The 14,563-nt window shown below is 37.3% G+C and overlaps 1 protein-coding gene across 3 annotated transcripts; it reads left to right on the top strand.

Annotated features, from left to right (window-relative positions):
- The first annotated feature begins 5 nt into the window (after nt 1–5).
- LOC104901821 (dicer-like protein 4) lies at nt 6–14,298 on the top strand. Of its 3 annotated transcripts, none has more exons than XM_048634878.2 (23): nt 6–381; nt 468–563; nt 1,163–1,342; nt 1,442–1,540; nt 1,667–1,803; nt 1,903–2,008; nt 2,324–2,458; nt 2,568–2,645; nt 2,811–2,924; nt 4,173–4,333; nt 4,412–4,618; nt 4,706–4,968; nt 5,050–5,324; nt 5,459–5,886; nt 7,692–7,792; nt 9,750–9,955; nt 10,088–10,297; nt 11,293–11,757; nt 11,851–12,120; nt 12,449–12,766; nt 13,330–13,714; nt 13,801–13,906; nt 14,065–14,298. In XM_048634878.2, exons 1-23 carry the CDS (start codon nt 88–90, stop codon nt 14,213–14,215), a joined length of 4,785 nt encoding a protein of 1,594 aa, XP_048490835.1. In that variant the 5' UTR covers nt 6–87; the 3' UTR covers nt 14,216–14,298. The 3 variants fall into 3 exon arrangements, with proteins under 3 accessions (XP_048490835.1, XP_048490834.1, XP_048490832.1); XM_048634877.2 differs by having other exon boundaries at nt 468–611; nt 2,820–2,924; XM_048634875.2 differs by having other exon boundaries at nt 468–611.
- The last annotated feature ends 265 nt before the right edge of the window (nt 14,299–14,563 follow it).

Raw genomic sequence — 14,563 nt, 5'->3', positions numbered from 1 at the left:
CCACCATTTGATCTCCTAATTTTGATTTCCGCCACCATTGAAATCAAAAAGCATTAGAGAGAGAAAAACAACACATAGAGAGAGAAAATGTCAGGTTGGGATGAAGGAGCAGTGTACTACAGTGAACAAGCACAGTTCCCAGCTGGTCGCACCGGCGAAACCAACAACAGTTCCGATGCAGCCGCCAGTAGCCGACACTCATGCCTCCTTAAATTCAAAGAATTCATCCGAAGCTTCGAGACGGAATCGAATGTATTCCCTTATCGTCAAAGTTTAATCCACAATCCTACTTCACTTGTTGTCAACCTTGAACATCTTGATGCATTTGATCCTCATCTTCCGTCACTCCTCCGATCTTCTCCCGCCGATTTCCTACCACTTGTGTGTATTCTCTCTATTTCTTTCTTTCTATTGTTTTATGATGATTTCTATATATGTGTATAATGATATTTTGGTTGTGATTTTAGTTTGAGAATGCGGCGTCTGAGGTTTTGGCAAGTTTGACGTCTAAAGTTGCTGGTGAGACTGGAGAAATGGAGGAGCCTTTTACTGAGGATCTTCAGGTTCTTCTTACTTCTAATGAGGATTCTGTCTCTATCCGTTCTCTTGGTGTATGCTTCTTTACTTATCCCTCATCCTTTTTTTTTTAGGGTTTCCTTCCGATAAATGCCTAAATCAGGATTGTTCTGAGCGATGAACAATTTTTGGTGGTATACTCCGACAAAATTAATACTTTCTTCGTTTCGTTTTAAATTCAACAAATGAATATTTCATTATCTCACAAAGAATACCCTTTAGTACATTTATTGCAAAAAAGTAGCACATATATATATAAAAAAAACTACTGTACTTCCTGCGTTCAGAAATAAACAAAATGCTTCTCTCACACTATTCTCACATAGAAGAGAGAAGCGTTTCATTTGTTTCAGAACAAGGAAGTATAAAAATCCAGCATATGACTTGATTATAGTGATGTTATTGGTTCTAATATACTACTTTATTGATTATAAGTACTACTTCTTTTACTGGATGTAAGTAATTTTTTAATGATCAGAATGAAAGATGTGTAGGACAGTTTTGAATTGGGGAAAGTGTGCTTGTTTTTTATTGAATTAAATTGAATTCATTTCATTTGTTTTGCTTATTATTATTGAATGAATAGGCTCAATTCATATCAAAATTGGTGAAAATATCTGGGATTACCATTGCTGCTTCAAGGACCAAAGCGAAAGCTACTTATGTGACACTACTCTGCAAGAACTGTAAAAATGTCAAGCTTGTTCCTTGTCGTCCCGGTCTTGGTGGTGCCATCATTCCTAGATCTTGTGACCATCTTCCTCAGGTGCTTTTCAATAATTTTTGTTTTGCTGGTTTTATTTATTTATTTATGCTTTAACTTTATTAACTCAAAATAACTTAATTTCTGTTGTGTTAAAATTAGCCTGGTGAAGAACCCTGCCCTCTTGATCCTTGGTTTATAGTTCCTGATAGAAGCAAGTATGTTGATCAGCAAACCCTCAAACTTCAAGAGAATCCTGAGGTGAATACTACTCTCATTTCAATGAACTGCCAATTACCCAATTTTTGTGTCAGAGTAATGTGAAATTGTTTGTTGAATACTTTTGATAATTGAATATTTGTATGCCATGATCTCCTTAAACTGTAGGATGTTCCAACTGGAGAGCTTCCAAGAAACATGCTTCTTTCCGTAGATAGACATCTTGTTCAAACAATTGTTCCGGGCACCAGACTCACTGTCATGGGAATTTACAGTATTTTTCAAGCTAACAATGCATCTACTTCGTAAGAACTTTACTATTCTCCCCAACTTTTTACACTGAATTTTTCAGATACTAATGATCAATTCTTTCTCTTCCGGTACTTGTGTTGGTCATCATGCAGTCATAAAGGAGCTGTTGCAATTAGACAACCTTATATAAGAGTTGTAGGAATAGAGGAAGCCAATGAGGCTAACTCTCGAGGTCAAGCTGCTTTCACTTCTGATGAGGTTTGTCTCAATTCTAACATACCTGCTTCCTCTATCTCTTTATCTGCTAGCTTCTGTTTGCTGTTATCTATCGACTTGAGAACTTTCTGTTGGATTTATGATTATCATACTGCCCTCAGCAATTGAAATTTTGTTTATTGAACTCTATAGAACGAAAGGTTGTGGCTGTTGGTTGATTGTAAAGGCGAACATTTTTATAGCTGTGCATGTTTAAATAATTGAAGCTGCGCTCTTCAATTCCCATGGTTTAGAGCCAGCTAAGGAACAATTTGTGGCCCTCGTATGCATGTCTTGATATATATGCTTTCATTACAGATTGAAGAGTTCAAAAAATTTGCTGGTCAGCCTGATGCTTATCAAACCATATGCTCTAAGATTGCACCCTCCATCTTTGGCCATGATGATGTGAAGAAGGCTGTGGCTAGCCTTTTGTTTGGCGGATCAAGGAAGGTACATTGTTAATTTGATATTGATCTTGTGTTTACCCTTGGTTGATGAGGTTATGGCAATCAGTAGCTCTAAATTTGTGGGTGGCTTACACCATTTTTTGTGGTTGCAGACTTTGCCAGATGGTGTTAGGTTAAGAGGTGACATCAATGTGCTGCTTTTAGGGGACCCTTCTACTGCCAAATCACAGGTACCTTTTCATTCTCTTATTATGTTATCTTCTCTCGCTCTCTCATGCCTATGTTTTTGTTTTCATTCGACACGGTAAATGAACCCATTGGCTAATAAAACTACTAGCTGTTCATTTAACCATACGGGAAAAAAATCTGATTTTAGTCACATTTGCTCAATGAAGTTTCTGAAGTTTCTGAAGTTTGTTGAGAAGACAGCACCTGTAGCTGTTTACACTTCGGGTAAAGGATCTTCAGCTGCTGGTCTCACAGCTTCTGTGATTCGTGACAGTGGTTCAGTAAGTTCTCAACTTCTAGAAACGTGAATGCTGTCATATTCCAGTCAACCTAACCAACATACATATATGCTAAAGGTTTAGCTCATTATTTTTCTGAGTTCTATTTCATGATTGTGACAAATCTTCTTCATTACCAGCGTGAGTTCTATCTGGAAGGTGGTGCCATGGTATTGGCCGATGGAGGTGTTGTCTGCATTGATGAGTTTGACAAAATGAGAGCAGAGGATAGGTTAGCTGGAGTTTGGATACTTTATCTCATTTTTTTTGGATGACTATGGTTAAACGTTCACGATAAACACTTTGTAAACCATGCACTGATGCTACCATAAACACTTTGTAAACCATGCAATAAACCAAACCAAGCCAAACCTTTGTCATTTCAACTTCAAAACAGACATTTAGAGGGCACGGACCTGGGCATGCCATAAACTGCCAACACCTGTAGCGGAATCTTGATCATTCTGGCAAATTTCTGCTTCAACATTGCTAGGACCTGCATGGCATGCCAAATAGTGGCTTGGTGGTGCAACACAGCATGTCCTGAATAATGCATGAGAATTATTTATCTTTTCATACTGAAAGTTCTAGGCATGAATTTAACAATACTCCAACTGGACTTGATTCTTCCAAAGTCACTATGAAGCATCTTTTACCACAATCTTTACGGGCTCCAACCCAAACTAAAACTTTACCTTTAAGCCTTGCGCATAACCTGTTGCTGAGGAACCCCTCTCCAAAAATTGTGAATTTGCATGCTGAAACGTGCGCATCTGAACACGAGAACCCGTACCAAACCCTTACAGTGGTTAATAAGTGAAGTTAAAAATATGACCACAATGCTTGTAGTGTTACTAAGACTAAAATGCTGTATCCTAAGAACTAAAACCATACACCAAATAGTTCATTTATGAATTCTCTAACACAACTTCTATTATAACCATAGACCCCAAAAATAGAATTGTCACTAAATCATAGCACAAAATTATTCTCACGATCATCAAGAGTACCAAAAAGAGATAAGGATAGCATGATAGAAATCTTACTTTCTTGCAGTTCATCCCAGGATAGCAAATTTTAACACGAACACGATTGTTGAAAATCTTTGCATAACTTGTCGCTGAGAAACCCATCTCCTATGTGTTGTATATAATATTTATTTCCTTTTTTAAAATCTTTTTACAAGAAACAAAAATTGCCTCCTCCTTTATGTGTAATGTCCAAATTCTGGTTAATAATGTGATTTGACAGCTGAATCTGTTGGTTGCTACTAACGTTGGTGAAGAAGGACTTGATATTCAGACATGCTGCCTTGTAATACGGTTTGATCTTCCTGAAACTTTGGCTAGCTTTATACAGTCCAGAGGCCGTGCAAGAATGCCTCAGTCAGAATATGCTTTTTTAGTTGACAGGTTGTTCCCCTGAGCTTATGATCAGCTTAATTTATCTGTGGCCTTATTTAAGAAAGAATTTTTGTTATTGCATTGCAGTGAAAACGAGAGAGAGATGAATTTGATGGACAGTTTCAGAAAAGATGAGGATCTTATGAACATGGATATTAGGGACAGAAAGCCCAATGGAGTTATTGCAGATTTCAACGAAGAAGTTTATTCCGTAGACTCCACTGGTGCTACCATTAGTGCTCAAAGTAGTGTTTCGTTGCTCTACCATTACTGTTCTAAACTGCCACATGATGAGTACGTGCTTCCTGTGTATTAAAAGAGCTTTTCCAGTTAAGAGTCAATGAAGTACTTAGTTAATTATATGTTTGTGCTTGTTTGCAGGTATTTTAACCCCACGCCAGAAGTCTTTAATGTTGATGATACAGAAGGAACCATATGCCACATTATTCTTCCTTCTAATGCTCCTATTCATCACATAGTGAGTGCGCCCCAGTTGTCAATGGAAGCAACGAAAAAAGATGCTTGTCTAAGGGCATGCAAAGAGTTGCATCAAGTTGGTGCTTTGACTGAGTATCTGTTGCCAGAACAGGACAATGTAAGGGAAGAGGCTAACCTCGATAGTTCTGATTCTGATAGCATTGAAGGTCGGTAAAGAAGGTTATCATCTATCAATTATTCCTTCTCTCTGAATATGAAAATGATCTTGTTCAATTGTATATTTGCAGACGAAGATTCACCATTTGAGTTGCAGGAGATGGTAGTTCCTGCTGCATTGAAGGAACCTTGGTCTGATGCAGATACCTGTGTTTGTCTCAATTCCTACTTTATAAGGTTTAAACCTGAACCACATGATAGACTGTATAAAGAATTTGGCCTTTTTGTAAAATCACCTCTGCCTTGTGAGGCTGAGCAAATGAAGGTTGATCTTCATCTCGCCCATGGTAGATCTGTGTTGACTGATCTGGTTCCGTCTGGAGTTTCCGAATTTAACAAACAAGAGGTACAGAAATCACCGTCCCACGTATCTGACGGTTTCTTTTGTCAATTTATATATTTATGCCAGAAGAATGAATAATAGAGATTTGAATCACGTGCCATTGAATTACTTCAGCTTCCTTGGGTTTTCTTGTCCAGATGCTGCTGGCTCTGAATTTCCAGGAAATGTGCCTTAAGATCATTCTTGATCGTTCAGAATTTATGTGTGGTCATGTTCCCCTCAAGAATAATAAAGTTAGTGAATCAAATTCATCCATATTCTATCTGGTGCTCCCTGTCATTCCACAAGAGTGCGACAACTCGATATCTGTGGATTGGATGGTCATTAGAAGGTGCTTGTCATCGCCAATATTTGCACCTCATGGTCATTTACTGAGTACTCGGATTACTCTAGATAGTTATTTGCAGCTTGCTGATGGACCTGCCAGTGTAAATGATATTCTGAATAGCTTAATTTATGTTTCCTACAAGAAATCATTCTTCTTTGTTTCCCAAATTCTCCCTGACAAGAACGGGTTTAGTCTCCACAACAGTTCTACAAGCCATATAGAGCACTTGAGTGGAAGGTAGGTACTAGAGCTCTTCATCTCATTCGATTCCATCATAACAATTTATCTAGTTGTTTATATGTACTTTTCCTCATTGGATTTTCTAGTAGATTAATTTTTAATTTTGAACTTTATGGTAGAGTGATGTTATTTTCGTAGGTGGAGGAAAGTCTGCTTTATTTTTCCCCCTCCACCTTGGTGAAAGTGAAATCAAGTTACTGTATAATCTTGTATCAGTATTTGCATTGCCAAGTGCGATTGTAAATCGTATAAGTGTCTGACACATTTGATAATTGCAACTACAATGTATATTTCAACTGATTGCAAATTACACACCATTTATGCTATAAAGAAATTGGACTTTTCTGACTTTTGTGGAGGCTACAATGAGTTGAGAATTTCCTGTGTGTAATGCAACAGGTTGCTATGTGTAATTTAGTAAAACACTTAAGGTTGTAGAAATTACTACATAAGTTATGATCTATGGTTTAGCATCAAGTTAAGTTGAAAATTATCTACGTGTGTAATGCAACGATATTGATATGCGTAATGGACTTAAATATTTAACTTTGTAGAAATAACTACTTAACGATCTATGGTGTGGCATCGAGGTGATTTTATTTTACGCAGTGGACGTGTTATTCAACTGTGCTATCTGGTTTAATAATCCTAATGAGCAAGAGCAATGACCTTGCTGTCCAAATGGAATGCTTGGTAAGAGTCAATTGGACAGCTTGAAGTAGATTTGGAGCACTCTAGTAGGTTTGACCAATTAATATGCTATTATAGTAGATTGAAATGGTAGATTGTATAAAATCAATAATATCTGTCATGCTGCCTGGCTTCCCTTACCAGCCTTTCAAAAAGTGGCTGAGGATATAGAAGTGAAGTGATCATAGAAAGGTAATAAAACCCCCCAGCCCAGCTAACAACAAAGTATGAACTACTAAGTAATGGAGTACTTTTCACAAAGCTTGCTAATGCTAGCCAAGTGTGTTAGTGCACTCTGCTGATTCCATGAGAAGGGGAAGGGGGGGGGGGGTCAACTCCAGAGACTTGCTGTGGTACATGAATCATGAACAAATTTTTGCTAAACTGCTGTAGTGGTATAGTCACTATTTTATTTTTCAATCAATAATTTTTATGCAGTGTCGTTTCCTAAACACAACTGCTTAAATGTTAGGTTGCTTCTATTAGTTTTGCCATTACCATTTACAAGGTAGGTGTGGTCAGCTAAAAAATGTTTCGTTGTTTATTTTTTCATGCTCTAAATTTTTCCAGTTGGAACTAGCAAGGAAGGGTATCATTTGCAGTGCAACTGACAAGAAATTAGTAAGGGCCCTATGTTTAGAAATTAGCCAAGAAAAAAATTCCAGCAAGGGCATTATGGAAATTATGAGATATTAAAGATACTATTTAGTATATATACTCCCTCGAATCCATAATAAGCATGTCATAGGCTCTTCATACAGATAAAGGAGTTGATATTTATCACATTGGTATTAAAATTGGCAAGTGATATTATATTGATCGATATATTAATATGACAAGTGATTGTGCATTAATGATCTAGGTGATACGTAATACTTCTTTCCATCTATATGGACTTGAAGTTATTGTAAAATATTTTTATTTCTGAGTCTCAATATCTTGCAGCACCTTTTTCCTAGCAAATTCTGCGCATGTGTTCCACTGATATTATCTGAAGTCTTTGATCTGAGTTGATATCTTTGATGGTTTCCTTGAGGACCTTAGAAACTAAACCTCTTTTATGTTCTATACTTTTTCTTTTATTGATGGTCTTCAAATACTTTTCTTACCAGCTTTGGGATTCATCTAGCACACCCAGGACAACCTCTACTACAAGCTAAACAGCTCTTTTGCTTACACAATTTGTTGCATGACAGAAAGAAAGGAAATCCAGGTACTTTATCTGCCAACGATAGAATCAGAAGATCTTCTATTTATGTATGTATTAACTATCCATATATCATGTCTGATGTCCTTGATATGGATATCAACTGGAGGAATGTAGATGGGAACACAAGAACTGTTCAAAATCTAGCACATGATATTACTTTAAATAATAACATCTGTCTTAAAAAAGTGTTGCTAGCTATTATGGTAGGTCAGAATGTCTGTTATAGCTGCTGAAGTTCTGATAAAAAAAAGCTGGCAACTGAAGGGAATTTTGGTCCAGCAATAGTTAGTGAAGAAGGTTAACACCAACCGAAAGTGGTAGTTTGATTCTAATTTTTTGGCAGAAAATGAGGAGTTCCTAGTGATTGAAGTTTTCTTTTGATCAACTCAAGGACTGAACCTCTTGGGTAATGATGTACTTCTGAAAGTAATCTTTCTTCTTTTTAATGGATGTCCTTTTTTATTTTGTCCGCGTAATAACAAGTGTGGGACTAATGCTTTTCTGCGATGCTTGATAGAGTGATATATCCAAAAGCAGATCAAGGTGTTTATATATGTGGTGCTGAGTAACTTCCATAGTCATATTATGAACTTCTTTCCTTCATTTGATTTTACCGACAATGATTTTCTATGATGCTTGAACGCTGATACAACTTACAAGTGTCAGGCTCAGGTATATTTCGAAGAGTCTGACATAGTGACATGGAAATTTTAGATATGAGGACATGGATACCAGTACCCAAATTATGATCAGGATACGTAGACAAGGAAGCTTTTCTTTGTTGTACATATATATATATAAATATAAGCGGAAACGTACTGGTTTTCCTGATTTAGGCCAAAAAATTTGAGGAGTCCAAGTATTCGACATGGATACTTTTGCTGAATTGAAGAGTCTGAGCATCACACTCTTCCTTACTAGTGCACTCAGTTTTCTAGTGTATGGAAAATTTTTCTGAAAAGTATATACGAAAATGTCATTGAAATAATGTAGGCCAAAAATTTGAGTCCTAATATCCAACATGGATACTTGTGCTGAAATGAAGAGTCTGAGCATCACACTCTTCCTTACTAGTGCACTCAGTTTTCTTGTGTTTGGATAAATTTCTGAAAAGTATATCCAAAAATGTCATTGAAATAATGGCATATAATGTTATGATCAGCATGACTTTAATACTGGCATGGACCATAATAGCATCATCTTCTGAGATGGAGGGATTTGCACGATCTGCAATGATTGGTTGAACGTGACAATCTAGGTTGTACAGTGAAATATATTTAAAATCCTCAATAAACAACATGGTCAAAAACAAATAAAACCTACACCATGGACAATATTTCTTATGTGTGTGGGTTTGTTGGAAACAGCCTCTCTACCGATTTACTCGGGAAAGGAGTATCTGTGTCATTACTCATTAGTCATTACTATTTTACATCTTGTACATATGATACCCCATAAATCCCCCTTGGTGGGAATTATTTGTTTATTGTAAAATCTGCAAATAAGAATCCTTGCGAAGGGATAAACCTACTCTCACACGGGGAGTGAAAAAATATTGAAATTTTAGAAATGAATGGCAATAGTAGAGAAACAGCTTAATCAACAAGCTTACAACTGGGCTCTCATTTCTATTTATCAAAATCCTTCTACTCAATAGAAGACGGAAATACTTGCAGTTGAATTCCATGCTTGTTTATGTTCACTCCACTTTAAAGCTCATCAACAGTGAATTTGAGTCTGTACTCTTTGCTTGTGGCCATTGGGTGTTTCCAATTCCATTCCCTATAGGCTATAGGCTTGTGAAACTAAACTCATGGCCAAACTTGAAAAAAAATAAAAGAAAAAGAAATTGCAGATCCAGTTAGTTTTTTGTGTGTGTCAGACTCGGTACAATACGAGTTCACTCAGTTGTTGTTGCTTACCGTTCTGACTTTTCTGTGTTTTGCTTAATTAATATCAGGGTCACGTGAACTAGATGAACACTTCTTCGAACTACCACCTGAGTTGTGTGAAATAAAGATAATCGGATTTTCCAAGGACTTGGGGAGCTCATTGTCTCTGTTGCCATCTATCATGCATCGCCTGGAAAACGTGCTTGTAGCAATTGAACTGAAGGATATATTGTCCAAGTCATTTGCTGAGGGAACAGTGGTTACGGCTGAACGTGTAAGACACTCTTATGGAAATATAATTACATATCTTTTATATGGTACAGTCTGGCCAAATGACTGCTTTTCCCAACTGGAAGATGAGAATACTTCTTGATATACAACTTTGACAATGCGATTTATTTGCTAGGTTCTTGAAGCATTGACTACCGAACAATGCCACGAGCGCTTTTCCCTTGAGAGGCTAGAAGTTCTTGGTGATGCTTTTCTCAAGTTTGCAGTGGGGCGACATCTCTTTCTTAAGCATGAAAATTTTGACGAAGGGCAGTTGACTAGGAGGCGTTCAAATCTAGTAAACAACTCGAACTTATGCAAGCTGGCTATTAAGAATAAATTACAGGTATTAGCTGATTCTTAGATTTCTTTTTTCCTTTTCTCTAAACAGATATGTAATAAAGTATCAAAAGGATACCAAGAGGCAAGAGGTGTCAACCTTATGTACGAAGATGAGCTTGTTTAAAAAATATTATTCCCCAAAGCATTTACATCTCTTCTACACAAGTCCTTATCTATAGGCAATGAAGACGTGCAAAAGTTCTTGTTCTATAGAATCATGCATGTTTTTTATTACAAAATCAAGGACAATAGATGCTCATGCTGAAGAACTTGATTCTAACCATCTAAGATCCACAAAAGAAATACTATAGATGCTTGTAGATCCTTGTAAAATTTCAGCTCTCCAAATACACCACCAAATAGTCGGAGGAACTAGCTTCAACAATCCTGAATATGGACGGATAGAACATATTGTGGCAGTTCTTTTATTTGGTAGAAGCGGGATAGGGAGATAATGGTTTCCAAACATCAAATTCTGCATCTTCTGGAGCCAGTCTTTCAATAAGAAGCCAGAAATATATATTGTTAGAAGCTTTAACCTTCATTTTCTTTCTTGTCTGAATGTACCCATAAGAGTGCTCCTTAACGATATCAGAAATACACCTGAATTTCTTAACACCACTTTATTAGCAGCAACTCAAGACTCACTCGATCTAAAATTGGTCTTGTTGGGCTTCAAGATAATAAGGATCTTGTTTGCCAAATTTCTTTCTTGTGAAGTTGACAGACAAGGAAGAGAGGATTAACGCCATTACAAGACAAGGGAGAAACTAGGATAACGGAAGGACATTTTGTTTTGTTTGTCACAATGGCAACATCGTATCATCTCCGATGGACTACTGTCCATAAAATTGCGCTCAACTTGACAGATGGACCCTGTGATTAGCGAATTTCTTAGTTTTGTTGCCATGCCTGCTGTGTCTTGTACCTGCATATAACAGGTATTTGAACGTGTTAATCTATCTTGAAAGCGAACATCTAACTGTTTCCATACTACAGGGATACATACGTGATCAAGAATTTGACCCTGGCCAATTTTTTGCTCTTGGTCGTCCTTGCTCCATCATATGTACCAAGCAGACGGAAAGTTTAATTCATTGTGACTCTGAAGTTAATCTGAGAAATGGGATTGATAATCGTCAACTGAGATGCAGCAAAAATCATCATTGGTTAACCAAGAAAACAATTGCAGATGTAGTTGAAGCACTGGTTGGAGCTTACATTGTTGACAGTGGCTTTAAAGCAGCAATTGCATTCCTTAGATGGTTTGGTATGCAAGTTGAATTTGAAGTTTCTCAAGTTTGTCGTGCATGGACTGCAAGTTCCAGGTTTATGTCACTTGCAAACCAAATTAGTATCCCAGATATTGAAGGTATCGCGGGTCATCGTTTTGTTCACAAAGGCTTAGTTCTTCAAGCATTTGTACATCCCTCGTACAATCGGCATGGAGGAGGTTGCTACCAGGTAAAATGTGGTCTGATAGAAATTTTGAATTTATTATATTTTCGTTTTTTTGCAAGATTCATGTAGTAGTATTTTTTTTGATGGGTTTAACAGAGATTGGAGTTTCTTGGTGATGCTGTGTTAGATTACTTGATCACATCCTATCTATATACCGTGTTCCCTGAGCTGAAACCTGGCCAGTTGACTGATTTAAGATCATCCCTTGTGAACAACAGCTCGTTTGCTCAAGTAGCCGCTAGTGGATTGTACAAATATATTATATGTGAGAATAACAACCTATGTGCTGCTATTGATAAGTTTGTAAACTTCATCAGAAAGCCTGCTTCAGAAAGGCATCTACTCGAGGAGCCACCATGCCCGAAGGTTATTGCTTAAACCCCTTCCCTCTTTGTTTTGATGGTTCTTAGGCATTTTAGATGATTGATCTTCTAATGTATGTTGCACAGGCAACATTCAATATTCTAAAAATGTCCATTATTGCTATAATCACCCACTAGATCCCAATGGGAGATCTCACTAGATCCTTTTCTGCTGGCTTAGTTGTATGTTAACATGAAGTAGGGGATATTACACATGTTATCTTCTGTTTGTCTCTTAATGCTGAGTATGCTAGTTTCGTTTGGGAGGCTACTTTTCCGGTATATCTTTTAGCAGGTTGAAAACCTTACTTTTTTTTTTTCCTACTCTGCAGGCTCTCGGTGACTTGGTTGAATCTTGTATTGGTGCGATTCTTCTTGACACGGGATTTGACTTGAATCATGTGTGGAAGGTGATGCTCTTGTTTCTAAACCCTGCCATGAGATTTTCTAATTTGCAGCTTAGTCCTATTAGAGAGCTGTTGGAGCTATGCCAATATCATGGCTGGGATTCAAAATTTATCCCTTCTAAAAGAAATAGAAGTTTCATGGTTGAGGCAATAGTGGATGGAAAAAGTTTTGCCTCTGTTACATACCGTAGCATTAAAGGTGCAAAGAGAATGGCTGCGCAACAAGCAACTCAAAAGCTGAAGGTAATTTTTTAGTTCTTCTATATTATGGTGATCTTACCTTCCCGTAATGCAGTATTGTGGGTCATTATAGTGTAGTCTTGGGGAGTGAATTGGTGTTCCCTTGTCAAAGCTCTCCAATTTGTGTCTTCTTGTATACCAGAACAACAGACACATGGTTATCTCTTGATATTAATGAGATTGAATTTAGCAATACAAATGTTTAAATATATGTACTTGCATATGTTCTGAACCCAGAGTATATATATTTTCTTGGTATGCATACTCCTTGCTGATCTATGTGCAACTGCTATGTTGTCTAAAGATAATGCTCTTGTTCAAGGCTTATTTTGTTTATTAACAACGGTGCTGCTTAGAAATGTCACGTGGGCTTCCCATTCTTGTTATTTGCTTCTTTGCATGTCTGCGTTCCAGAATCTTATGTTTGTAATCTTTTGAAAATTTCTAATTAATTTAGCTTTGGCTTGATGTCAACCTATAGAGCTCCGGTTTGCTAGGAGGTTAATTAAAGCGGAAGTATTTTATAGAACTTGTGTCATCGCGAGCTGACATTACTAAATCTGCAGGCTCAGGGTCACAGACTGAAGACTAAATCACTGGAGGAAGTCCTTAAAACTCTGCGAAAGATGGAAGCCAGGCTGGTTGGATATGATGAGATGCCTTTTTCCCTAGTTTCTTCCAGCGAGTTGGCTACTGTTGGAAATTTGAGTATGGAGGATCTTTCTAATAATTGTGTGAACCCAGCAAAACTCTCCTTTGGAAACTTGACTTTGAACGATGATCCCATTTCCAGTGCTTGTGTGAGTCCCGACCACAACATGTATGAAGTCCCGACAGTTATCTCTAATTTTCAGAAAAAATCCAGAAAAGCACCCATTTCTTCGTTTAAAAGACAGCAGCATAGTCGGCCTGATGGGGATGATAACTGTAGCATTGACTCAGATGTGCATGGTATTTACTGCTATTTGTTTTAGTGACTGCACTATCTGCTTCATATGCTGTCAAATTTGCATTATCTTAGATTGTACAAATTTCAGGGAAAGCAACAGCAAGATCACGATTACATGAGATATGTGTTAAAAACTGCTGGAGACACCCCGTTTATGAGTGCTGTAAAGAGGAAGGACCGAGCCATTTGAAACTGTAAGTTGGATTCTTTGCTTGTGCATTATCTTTTTGCCCCTACAAGCTCTTTACTAAGGGTTTTCGACTTTTTCTACATAAACCCCCCCCCCCCAAAAAAAGGGTTTACTGACATTTCTAGTGATGTAAATGATCCCCATGAATGTGCCATTATGCAGATTCACTTTCAAGGTAGTGGTGCTAATCGAGGAAGCCGAAGATGTGGCATTGGAGTGCTTTGGTCGACCCCAAGTCAAAAAGAAAGCGGCGGCAGAAGAGGCAGCAGAAGGTGCAATTTGGTTCTTGAAGAAGGAAGGCTACATAAAGTAATAAGAACATGAATTATGTGTATAAATAGAGGCTATGTTAGTAAATAAATACTTCTAGTAAATAGTAAGCAGTCCTCCCTGTGATCTTTGGGGTTGTTGGATCAAGTCGTCATAATCACTATTATATAAGGGAAGGGGGAGTAATGGTGTCCTCTTTTGAAACGCCTATTTTGCCCCCCTTCCCTTTTTAAATTACAAAAGATATGTCAAAATCAAAATCTGCACTCAAAGAAAACTACCTAAAATAAATTTACAACACTCACTCACAAATCACTTAAAAGAAGAAACTTTACAATTCACCCATACAATTGAGAAAATCACGTTATAAAAATCATGCAAATCACTAAAA

This window comes from Beta vulgaris, chromosome 8, assembly GCF_026745355.1.
Source record: "Beta vulgaris subsp. vulgaris cultivar EL10 chromosome 8, EL10.2, whole genome shotgun sequence".
Lineage (NCBI taxonomy): Eukaryota > Viridiplantae > Streptophyta > Magnoliopsida > Caryophyllales > Amaranthaceae > Beta > Beta vulgaris.
The sequence above is the reverse complement of the archived record's forward strand: the minus strand, read 5'-3'. Positions and strand labels throughout refer to the sequence as shown.

Bases quoted from the DNA above. Each gene is read 5' to 3' on its own strand.
- LOC104901821 (XM_048634875.2), top strand. From the start codon at position 88: ATGTCAGGTTGGGATGAAGGAGCAGTGTACTACAGTGAACAAGCACAG. The intron at 1,343-1,441 runs GTGCTTTTCAAT...TGTTAAAATTAG, and splicing joins CTTGTGACCATCTTCCTCAG to CCTGGTGAAGAACCCTGCCC. The intron at 2,646-2,810 runs GTACCTTTTCAT...TGCTCAATGAAG, and splicing joins CTTCTACTGCCAAATCACAG to TTTCTGAAGTTTCTGAAGTT.